The sequence below is a fragment of the Gobio gobio genome, assembly GCF_949357685.1.
Source record: "Gobio gobio genome assembly, chromosome: 21".
NCBI classification, from domain to species: Eukaryota; Metazoa; Chordata; class Actinopteri; order Cypriniformes; family Gobionidae; genus Gobio; species Gobio gobio.
The window spans coordinates 3665765-3677939 of record NC_137117.1 but is presented as its reverse complement, the minus strand read 5'-3'; the positions used below and the strand labels follow the sequence as shown (position 1 = coordinate 3677939).

At 38.9% G+C, this 12175-nt stretch overlaps 1 protein-coding gene across 1 annotated transcript in view; it reads left to right on the top strand.

Annotated features, from left to right (window-relative positions):
• LOC307117672 (E3 ubiquitin-protein ligase TRIM39-like) overlaps positions 1 to 10512 on the top strand; it is a 41500-nt gene extending 30988 nt beyond the window's left edge. Inside the window, exons 4-7 of the mRNA XM_079802663.1 lie at positions 186 to 419; positions 9155 to 9305; positions 9731 to 9757; positions 9874 to 10512. Coding sequence (XP_079658789.1) covers positions 186 to 419; positions 9155 to 9305; positions 9731 to 9757; positions 9874 to 10415 — 954 coding nt within the window. The 3' untranslated portion in view covers positions 10416 to 10512. The remainder of the gene's footprint in view (positions 1 to 185; positions 420 to 9154; positions 9306 to 9730; positions 9758 to 9873) is intronic.
• Positions 10513 to 12175: the final 1663 nt, after the last annotated feature.

The following is a 12175-nucleotide window of genomic DNA, read 5'->3' as shown; positions in this document are numbered from 1 at the left end:
CAATTTTGTGAAAATGATCAAAAATGCTGGCAGTGGCTGGCAACTTAAAAAAACCGCTGGTGGGGAAAGAAAGTGATTTGAGGTTAATTGATGATGAGAGATTTTCATTTAGTATTCCTTTAGAAATATGTGAATACATAATAGATTAACAAATAGAACATCTCTAAACTGTTGTCATTCATCAGAGAAACACAGAGGAAGAGAAGTCCTCCAGTGTTGAGCTCTTCACTGATCTGATCCGCTCCATTGAGAGATGTCAGTCTGAGCTGCTGAAGATGATGGAGGAACAGCAGAAAGCGGCAGAGAAACTGGCTGAAGATCTCATTAAAGAGCTGGAGCAGGAAATCACTGAGCTGAAGAGGAGAAACACTGAGCTGGAGCAGCTCTCACACACTGACGATCATCTCCACCTCATACAGGTCAGTCAACATCTGTCTCATCAGCCATCAAGTACAATATTACAGGACAAACCAGAGGTGGGGGACTTGAGTCACATGATCATATTCTGTTTTTGCTCTATTTCTCCAATGGCAATAGTTCCAAACAAGCCACAGCAAAAGAGGTGCACTGAAGGTGCTATATCCCCTATAGTAATTGTTAGTTTTATTATTATTTTTTCCAACTGTGAGTCTATGGTAGCCTAGAAATCTAGACGCATCCTAGCGGCAGAACATTTATTTTGCCGCGAGTGTAGTTTAGCAACTCTCGGTAGACCTGAGAGCAGGAAAAACCAAACTCTGGTCAGGCCAATCGCAGCGTGTGTAGAGTTGGTGGGCGGGCTTAACATAATGACGATACGTCACGGCAGAGTTGCGGAGGTTCAGCGTGCTACTCGTAAACAAAGAAGCTGACGAACAGCGGCCTTTTGAATCGGCTTTGGCCGCGACTCTGGAAGCCTTGGAGTTCAGATTTTCTTTGAGAGAAGAACAAAGAACGGCACTGAAGTCATTCTTAAGAAAAGAAAATATGTGCCGACCGGATACGGCGAAAGTCTATCAACTAACGTTAGCTCGGCTTCACCTTCTTCTTTGCTCTGGTTGGTTGTGGCGCTCATGGCGCTATCCAATTGCCTGCAGAGGGAATTTGAAAGACAACCGTTTATCCCGCCCCTCGGATTGAGCCCTGCCAATGGTGAGTTTCCAGACCCAACATCTTGATGTGGGTCTGGCTTGTCAGGCTAAGTCTATGTCAGAATAAGTAGGGAAATTATGAAAACAGGCACACTTGTAGTGATGTAATAAATAATAATCTGACAAACTTTGGGGACTTTTGGACCAACTCTATAGACAATGCCTCATTTATTTAAATATTTCAGAAAACTTTGGATATTTTACCCTTTTCACCTGCGGTGTCTTGCCTCAACAGCTCCAGAATAAAACCTATTGAATTAACTTTATAAATAATGAACACATTTAACAGTCCTCCCTCTCCCTCTCCCTCTCTCTCTCTCTCTCTCTCTGAGCGGATGTTGGGAGTGAGTGGGCGGAGTCGGCGTGAGAGTGTGGTGCGGACGAGTGAGTTTCTGTCTTCTTTCTCTATAAACTTTCCTTTCTTTGTGATTGATTATAATTTTTTTTTTTGGAAGGAATTTTTAAAGTTTAAGTTGTGGTGCAGAAAATAGTTGTTTTGCGAGGTTGTAAGTTGAGAACGCTGCCCGCCAGCGTTTGCTGGTTAGGTGTCTTTGAGCACCGGTGATGGCAACGCCGGCAGCTTCAGAGAAAGTGGTGTTTGAGCGACTCTCACGCAGGCACGGGATTAAAATCATGCCGGTGATGAGTTGCTCGGTTGAAGAGTGTAGTCTTGCGGTCGGAAAGGCCGTCGAATATGAAAGTATTATGTCAGCGTCACGCATGAGTAGTGCTATCGTCATTTTTCTCGACAGCGTAGAGAAGGTGAATAGTGTGGTTCAAAGTGGGGTAATAATAAAGGATACCTTTACCCCGGTAATGCCTTTGGTTCAGCCTGCAAGAAAAAAAAAATCACACTGTCAAATGTTCCTCCCTTTATAAAGGATGATCTGTTGTTGGCAGAATTATCAAGGCATGGAAAAATAGTCTCTCAAATGAAAAAGATTCATTTAGGATGCAAATCACCTCTATTGAAACATGTTGTATGTTTTAGACGACAGGTTTACATGATTTTGAAAAATGAAACTGAAGAACTTAGTGTGGCATTTAAATTCAAATTTGATGGTTTTGACTATGTTGTCTTTGCGTCATCTGAGACAATGAAATGCTTTGGATGTGGCCAAGAGGGGCATTTAAGACGTACATGTCCGGAGAGGACTGCTAATGTTGAAACTGCTGAAGATGGTGGTGGAGGAGGTGCAGTGGAAGAGCAGGTTCAAGATAATGTGGTAGATGGTGATAAATCAGTAGAGAACGTGGGTGAACAGGTGAATGACATGGAGATGGAAGGGGCAGATGGGGGAGAAGTAAATGCTGAATGTAGTAATGTGGTTGAGGCTGCTGAGGTTGTCCTAGAAGAAGGAATGGACAGTGAATTAGTGGATGAAGAAGAGATCTTTAAAACTCCTATTAAGAGGAAAAGGATTAAGACAAAGATGGAAAGAAACCGGAATAGCGGTGCTAGTGATGTTAAATGTGTTGAAAGTGAATACAGTACAGTGGATGATTCGGAGAGTGAGGCAATTGATAGCAGAAATAAAGGAAAACAGAAGAAAGACTAGTTTGAGAAAATTAGGGCTTTCCTGCAAAAAACTAAGAACATGAAAAACGTACAGGTTGTGGATTTTTTCCCTGATTGGAGAGTGTTTATAGAGTCAGTTGGAACACTAATGAGGGGTGAAGGAACTGAACAATTTACTGTGCAAGAAATTTACAGGCTTAAAAAATGTGTTGCTAGATTGAGACAAGAACTACAAACAGAAAATGGTTTTGAAACAACATAAGTCTTTGTGTTCGTTTATTGTGAGTAATGTGTTGTGTCAGTTTTTTACACTATTATTCATGAGTGCAATAAGGGTGGGTTCACTCAATATAAACGGGGCAAGAGATATTCAGAAAAGAATGATGCTCTATGAGCTAATAAAACAAAAGAATATAGACAGAGGTGTCAAAAGTATTCGCATTCATTACTCAGGTAGAAGTATAGATACTGGGGTTTAAAAAGACTTCTGTAGAAGTTGAAGTATCAACTCAAGCTTTTTACTCAAGTAAAAGTGTAAAAGTAACTGGTTTCAAAACTACTTAAAGTATAAAAGTAAAAGTAATGTAAGGGGAAAAAATGCCATTAAAGGGGTAGCTCACCCAAAAATGAAAATTCTGTCATAATTTACTCAAATTGTTCCAAACCTGTATGAGTTTCTTTGTTCTGAAGATTGAAGAATTTTTGTAACCAAGCAGATTATATGCAACCATTGACTGCCATAGCATTTTCCCCTTACAATGGCAGTCAATGGTTGCTCTATCTGCTTGGTTACAAACATTCTTCAAAATATCTTCAGAACAAAAACTCATACAGGTTTGGAACAACTTGAGGGTGAGTAAATGATGACAGAATTTTCATTTTTGGGTGAAGTATCCCTTTAAGGACAAAAGATTAGGCCACGCCACAGTGCATACCCCACCTCCTCAAAAAAACATTTTTCTGAAGGCCATAATGACTATAATGTTATATTAAAAAGTTAATGTTGAACATTTTTAGATGCACTTGGCTACGCGTTTCAGCCGCATATATTCCCATTGAAATGAACGCATTTTAGGACAATGCAAATACATTAAAGAACCATATTGTGTACTACTGAGCATTAACGTGTTTCATGGAGTGGAAGATGTGATGACTAGTTGCCTATAAATATTGTAAAGGTGCAAAAAGTCAAAATTCAGAGGCATGTTATCAATAACCATTATTTGAATGTGTGATCAGTGTGGCCAGATTGGGTCAACAATTTCCAGCCCAAAAACCTCACCAAATGTACATTTATATTTTTTAAAGAAAATGGTTATTGATAACATGCCTGGTTATTGATTTTGATATTTTGATATTGATTATTGAATTTTGCACCTCTTACAATACTTATAGGCAACTAGTCACTCCAAGAAAAAAAAAAAAAACTTTAACTGCCAAAATAATTTGATATTATTTTATTGACATACCAATCAATGTTGATAAGTAAGTTACCATTTTATCTCCTTAAAGCATAACATTGATGATTAAAAAAAAAATTCCCAGTAAAACGGTTCAAATATGACTATATGTCAGGTAGAAACTGTCAAAACAGCAATCCCTTAGAAAAACACAAGATTTTCAATGTCAACAGTAAGAAGCCAATTTACGTGCAAAAAGTGCCCAATATAGAGATTGGAAAAAGCTATGTAATTAACAGGCATTTCACACGTTAATGCACACACCACTGTCAAAATGCGTAATTCATTTATACTGTAGGCTACAATAATCCGCCAACAAATAAATAACAACAATGCGCTTACCTTTGTGTTGCACTTTGCTTTGACAAAACTACAGTATGTCTTTCGTGAAGTACATGGCACATGCACTTAGCACAGTCAAAGCAGATTAATCGTTGATTTAAACCTCTTTCAGCATCTGTCGGGGTTGCTAGTTGCAGTCAGATGTCCTAAGTGTGTATATGATGATGGACAGGAGTCACGGTTATATTTAAAGAGTCTTCGAGTCACAGGTGTAATTCACGTTTGAGAGTTGAGTCACTCTCCCACTCTTTACTGTAGATACAACTTACTGTGTATTTATGCCACTGGCATAGCGATCACTGGAATATACAGCTACGAGTTATCGAGCTAAAAACCCGGCTAAAGTCATGAATGAGGCTGAGCACGTCTGCCTGCTGATCGCTGATTGGCTGAAAGTGCGTGCTCGTCGGCGAGAACCCGCCCTATTTGGCAGCATGGTGTGTGATTTGTGTAGGTGCAGGCGTGATTGATCGCCTACAACCCAATAGGGTGTCGGAATGGTTTATGTTTATCCTTCTCATCCAACCACAATCAAATTCACTCTGTCCGGATGGCGCGATTTATCTGGAGAGTTTATTTTTATTTTTATGACAAGCCGGAATGAAAACATGCCGAAATGGAATAGAAGTAACGAGGCTATTTTTAAAATGTAAGGAGTAGAAAGTACAGATAATTGCTTGAAAATGTAAGGAGTAGAAGTAAAAAGTAGGCTGAAAAATAATTACTCCAGTAAAGTATAGATACTCAAAATTTCTACTTAAGTAAGGTAACGAAGTATTTGTACTTCGTTACTTGACACCTCTGAATATAGATGTAATGTATGTACAAGAAACTCAGTGACTGCATGAATGTAATTGATTGGAAAAGGGAATGGGAGGGAGAAGTGGTGTAAACACAAATAAGTTCTAATAGAGGAGGAAGGGCTGTTTTATTTGCAAAAAAGTTTTTGCTGGTATCATATCAGGTGGATGAAGTAATAGCTGGAAGGCTTATGATAATACGGGTAACTTTTGAAAATTATAAGATGGTATTTATAAATGTGTACGCCCCTACGAATGGTATAGAAAGGACTCTTTTTCTGAATAGTATAAGTACAACTTTGCAGAATTGTAAAACTGATGAGTATGTGTTTTTGGGTGGAGACTTCAATTGCACAGAAAATGAAATGTTGGACAGAAACCATGTAGAGCCTCATGCGGCTTCAAGTCGAGTGCTTCGGGAAATGATTGAAGCACATAATTTATGTGATTTATGGAAGGAATTTAATGGCAATGTTAAACAGTATACGTGGTAACATACAAGAGATAATTTTCTCTCTATGGCAAGACTTGATAGGTTTTATTGTTTTAAACACCATGTAAATGTTGTGAAATTTTTTTAAATTGTGCCAGTTGGTTTTACGGATCATTTTCTAGTTTTATGTCAGGTTTTTAATGCAAATGTTAAGGTTAAGAGTGCATATTGGCATTTGAATACATCTTTGTTAAATGACTTGAATTTTAAAGAAGTTTTCTGTTTCTTTTGAAGTCAGTTTAAATTAAGAAAAGAATGTTTTAATTATTTGAGACAATGGTGGGACTGTGGAAAAATTTAAATAAAAATGCTTTGTCAACAGTATGCTTTCAATGTGTCTCGAGACATCACTAGAGACATGAGAAAATTGGAATCTGAAATTGTTAACTTGCAAGCATTGGCAGATGTTAAGCAAGAAACAAGACAAGTTGAGACATTAAAATCCAAAAGGTCTCTTTTAGAGAATATGCTTGGTATAAAGGCACAAGGAGCTCTGATAAGGTCAAGGTATCAGAACTTGGCTCAAATGGATGCCCCATCTAAATTTTTCTTTAGCTTGGAGAAAAAAAATGGCCAATGCAGATATATTCACTCTTTACGGTCAGAGAGTGGCCAGGAGTTAACTGAAACAAACGATATAAGACGGAGAGCTGTAAGGTTTTACAGTGAACTGTTCAAGAGTGAATACAAAGAGAACGATCCGTTGTCTGCCAGTTTCCATGAAGGACTGCCCAGTGTTGCTGAGGATTCAAAGGCACACCTGGAAAGACCCTTGTCTAACCCGGAACTTTGGAATGCCCTTAAAGACATGGATGGGGGGGGGGGGGGGTCTCCTGGTATTGATGGACTCCCTGTGGAGTTCTATAAAGCGTTTTGGTCTGTGCTTGGTGAGGACCTATTGAGTGTTGTTAATGAGAGTCTGACAGAAGGCTCACTGCCTTTGAGCTGTCGAAGACCAGCTATAACACTGCTTCCTAAGAAGGGCAATTTACAGCAGATTAAGAACTGGCATCCTGTAAGTTTGCTGTGCTCTGATATGAAGATTTTGTCGAAGGCCTTGGCTAATAGACTGAGAGAAGTAATGGGCCAGGTCATTCATGTGGACCAGACTTATTGTGTGCCAGGTAGATCCATTTTTGATAATGTTCATCTAATAAGAGATGTTTTGGATGTTTCGGGTTTCATGGGGGTGGATTTAGGACTCATCTCTATGGATCAGGAGAAAGCTTTTGACAGAATTGAACATCAATATCTGTGGAAGACTTTACAATCTTTTGGTTTTGGTTTGAAATTTATTAAAATGATTAGAGTGTTGTACCAGAACATTGAAAGCATACTGAAGGTCAATGGTGGTTTAAGTGCCCCGTTTAATATCAGTAGGGGTATAAGACAAGGGTGTGCGCTTTTAGGAATGTTATACTCCCTAGCTATTGAACCATTGTTAATAAAATTAAGGAACAAAATTGTAGGTTTATCATTGCACAGAGTTACAGCATCAGGTGTCAGCATATGCTGATGATGTTATGATAATAGTTAATAACCAAAAGGATATTGACAATTTGGAATCTGTGGTAAAGGACTTTTGTATAATTTAATCAGCAAGAGTAAATTGGGAGAAGAGCGAAGCTCTGGCAATTGGAAAATGGGAGGAGGGTTTACCAAAGTTACCGGGTGAGATGTTATGGAAAGGGGGGGGGGGGGGTTAAATATTTGGGAGTATACCTGGGTGATGAAGCTGCACAACAGAAAAATTGGGAGGGAATTGTGGAAAGGATAGAGGGCAGACTGAAAAAATTGAAATGGATCCATCCACAAATGTCTTTTCGAGGAAGAGTGCTTGTAATCAATAATTTAGTAGCATCAACATTGTGGCATAAATTGTCTTGTGTCGACCCAACTGTTGGCCTTTTGCCAAAATTACAGGCAATTTTAGTAAATTTTTTCTGGGACAAACTTCACTGGCTTCCTAAAAGTGTGCTTTATTTGCCCAAAGAGGAGGGAGGGCAGGGCATGGTGCACTTGCAAAGTAGGCTAGCGACTTTTCGCCTACAATTTGTTCAAAAGTTTTTGAAGGGGTCTGCAGATTTGGTATGGCTAATGATGGCCAAAACAATCTTACAGAGAGTAGAAGGTCTTGGTATGGACTCTGCACTCTTTCTAATGGACCTTAAGAACATTTGCCTTAATGGATTACCACCTTTTTATAGAGGACTTTTCAAAGTTTGGAGACATTTTATCATTCATAGACTGGAGAAAACAGACTCCTTGAAGAACCCTTGGTTAAAGGGGCAAGGCTCGATGTAAGCGAGAGCACGATGGGTCTAACTCAGATACTCTGCACCTCCAGAAACACTCCAGTTGAAGTGTATAGTTGATGTGTCTGGACCTGAATTGGAAGATATTAATGCAGTTGCCACTTTGTTGGGACAGAGATCAATTCGTCATACTGCAAAAATAGTTGACCTTTGGAGAAAAAAATTAACAGAGGAGGAGATAAAGTTGTTAAAAGGATTTAAAGATGGGTCCATAATTTCAGATGAGAAGGATCCCTTTCCAAAACTTGGTCTTACTCCAGATTTAAAAGATACATCAGGACCTTTATTGGATTTGAAAGGTTTAAAGGATTTAGACTTGGCTGTGTTAGGGGGAAAATTGATGTACAAATGTTTTGTGAAAGTATTTAACAGAACAATGTTGGACAAGAGAACTGATACAGTGTGGAGAAACTTGCACTAGATGAGGGAGTTAAACCAGTGTGGAGGGTGCTGTATAAACCACCATTGACCAAACATGTTGGTGATCTACAGTGGAGAATTTTACATGGTGTTGTGGCAGTAAATGCTTTTATATCTGTTATTAATCATAATGTTGATGATAAGTGTATTTTTTGTGGATGCAGAGAGACTGTTTTTCATTGCTATTTGGAATGTAGAAGATTAATGCCATTGTTTGACATATTAAGTAAGGCTTTTTTAAAGTGTGGAGAGGTATATACTCTCTTTCATTTTGGGAGCTGGTTATAGTCAGAATCAAAAGATAAAATGGCAGTTAATTAATTTTTTGATAGGTCAAGCGAAACTTGCCATACTTGTAACAAGGAGGAATACAATTGAGAATGGTCAGGAGCTTTTGCCTATTTTTAAAGCATTTGTAAAGTCTAGAATTACAATAGATTTTAGGTATTATAGAGCAATGAATGATGTTGATACTTTTGTACAACAGTGGTGTTATGATGATGCTATCTGTTCAGTGCTGGAGGAAGAGTTGTGTTTTGATATTTTGTGGTGTTAAATCTTTTGATGATTTGAAAAAGTGATGTAATAAACATGTTTTTATAAAAAATCACAAAAAAATCTCTCTCTCTCTCTCTCTCTCTCTCTCTCTCTCTCTCCATCTCTCTCCTGCTGTAGATGAGCTCATCTCTGTACAGTCGTCCACACACCAAGAACTGGACTGAGATCAGGATTGACTCTGATGTGAATGTGAACTCTCTGATTACAGCTCTGACTGAACTGAAGGAAACTCTAGATGGGACTCTAAATGAAAAGCTCAGTCAAACTGGTATGTGAATATCATACAGTGTATTTTTTTGTTTGTTAGTAATTATCTAGCTAAATAATTATTTTCAAGGAAAATTATGGATTAAATAACATTTTAGGATCAGTGACCTGTAAATTATTTTATCTCTGTCTGCAAATGAACACACTTTTCATAAATATAACCATTACTAACATTAACTTTTCTTTAACTTTCTTTCGTTAAGTCCCATCCAAACTTTAACTCACGTCATAATCAGCTAAAACACTATTACTTTAACTTACTTTAGAGACATGTAAGCAACATGATGTAACTATCCGTGTACAAACACTAACACATCAGCAGAACTCACTACACACCACTGATGCTGCCAATAGAGAGAAACTCACTGTTAACCTGAAATTATTCCTATAAATAATGCATCATTATATTGTCATCTGTGTTCACAGGGTTGAAGTGTGTGCAGAAGTTTGCAGGTACAGTGTGACTGACACAATACACTCACAATACTTCTGTTTATAATCTGTATTATATACTGTACATCTGAACGTGTTTGTTCTGAAGTAGATTGATAATGTCTGATCTCTCTCAGTGGATCTGACTCTGGATCCTGATACAGCAAATCCATATCTCATCGTGTCTGAGGATGGAAAACAAGTCAGTGATGGAGACATTAAGCAGGACGTCCCAGAAAACCCAAAGAGATTTGATGAGTGTCCTTGTGTTCTGGCAAAGCAGGGATTCAGTTCAGGAAGATTTTACTATGAGGTGCAGGTGAAGGGAAAGACTAAGTGGAGTTTAGGAGTGGCCAGAGAATCCATTAAGAGGAAGGAGATAAACACACTGAGACCTGAGGATGGAGTCTGGACTGTGATTCTGAGGAATGAGAATGAATATTTAGCTTGTGCAGGTCCATCTGTCCTTTTATCTCTGAGAGTGAAACCTGAGAAGGTGGGTGTGTTTGTGGATTATGAGGAGGGTCTGGTCTCTTTTTATGATGTGGAGTCCAGATCTCATCTCTACTCTTTCACTGGTCAGACTTTCACTGAGAAACTCTATTCATATTTCAGCCCATGCCTTAATGATGAAGGTAAAAACTCAAACCCACTGATCATCTCACCTTTACTGGATTAGAATATGAGAATGAAAAAATAAAAATAAAACCACAAACCAGAATCAAGAAGATTTTACTACCCCAAATCAGAAAAAGTTGGGACAGTATGGAAAACGCAAATAAAAAAAGAAGTGATTTCTAATTTTACTTTGACTTGTATTTCATTGCAGACAATATGAACACAAAATATTTCATGTTTTGTCTGGTCAACTTCATGTCATTTGTAAATATGCATCCTTTCCTGTCATTCAGACCTGCAACACATTTCAAAAAAAGTTGGGACAGTCAAGCATTTACCACTTTGCAATGTTGCCATTCCTTTTCACAACACTTAAAAGACGTTTAGGGACTGAAGACACCAAGTGATGAAGTGTTTCAGGTGTAATTTTGTCCCATTCTTCCTGCAAACAAGTCTTAAGGTGGGCAACAGTACGGGGTCTTCCACACATTCTCTATTGGAGACAGGTCGGGACTGCAGGCAGGCCAGTCAAGTACCCGAACCCTCTTCCTCCGCAGCCAGGAATTTGTAATGTGTGCAGAATGTGGTTTTGCATTGTCTTGTTGAAATATGCATGGACGTCCCTGGAAAAGATGTCTTCTTGAAGGCAGCATATTATGCTCCAAAATCTCTATGTACTTTTCAGCATTAATGGTGCCTTCACAGAAGTGCAAGTTACCTTTGCCAAGGGCACTGACACAACCCCATACCATGACAGACCCTGGCTTTTGGACTTGTTGCTGGTAACAGTCTGGATGATCCTTTTCTTCTTTGGTCCGGAGCACACAAGGTCCATTCCTCCCCAAAAATACCATAAATACTTATTCATCTGACAACAGTACACTGTGTGATGGTCCATCCCAGATGCCTCCGAGCCCAGAGAAGTCGACGGCGCTTCTGGACACTGTTAACATAGGGCTTCCTTTTGGCACAGTACAGTTTTAACTGGCATTTGTGGATGTAACTACGTATTGTGGTACTTGACAAAGGTTTGCCAAAGTAGTCCTGAGCCCATGTGGTGATATCGCTTATAGATGAATGACGATTCTTGATGCAGTGCCGCTTGAGGGATCGGAGATCACGGTTGTTCAGCTTAGGCTTGCGCCCTTGTCCTTTACGCACTGAAATTCCTCCAGTTTCCTTGAATCTTTTAATTATGTTATGCACTGTTGAATGTGAAATATCCAAATCTCTTCCTATCTTTCTTTGAGGAATATTGTTTTTATACATTTCAATAATTTTCTCACGCATTTGTTGGCAAACTGGCGATCCTCTGCCCATCTTTGCTCCTAAAGCAGGGGTCTCCACACTCGGTCCTGGAGGGCCGCTGTCCTGCAGAGTTTAGCTCCAACCTCAAATAAACACACCTGAACCTGCTAATCAGTGTCTTACAAGGCCCTAGTTAGACATTGATTAGCTGGTTCAGGTGTGTTTAATTGGGGTTGGAGCTAAACTCTGCAGGACAGCGGCCCTCCAGGACCGAGTGTGGAGACCCCTGTCCTAAAGGATTAGACCTTTCTTGGATGCTGCTTTTGTACCAAATTATAATTACAATCACCTGTTGACATCACCTGTTTCAAATCACATCATTATTTAACCATTTTACCTCAATACTAGCCCTAAATTGCTCCTGTCCCAACTTTTTTTGAAATGTGTTGCAGGTCTGAATGACAGGAAAGGATGCATATTTACAAATGACATGAAGTTGACCAGACAAAACATGAAATATTTTGTGTTCATATTGTCTGCAATGAAATACAAGTCAAAGTAAATGTAGAAATC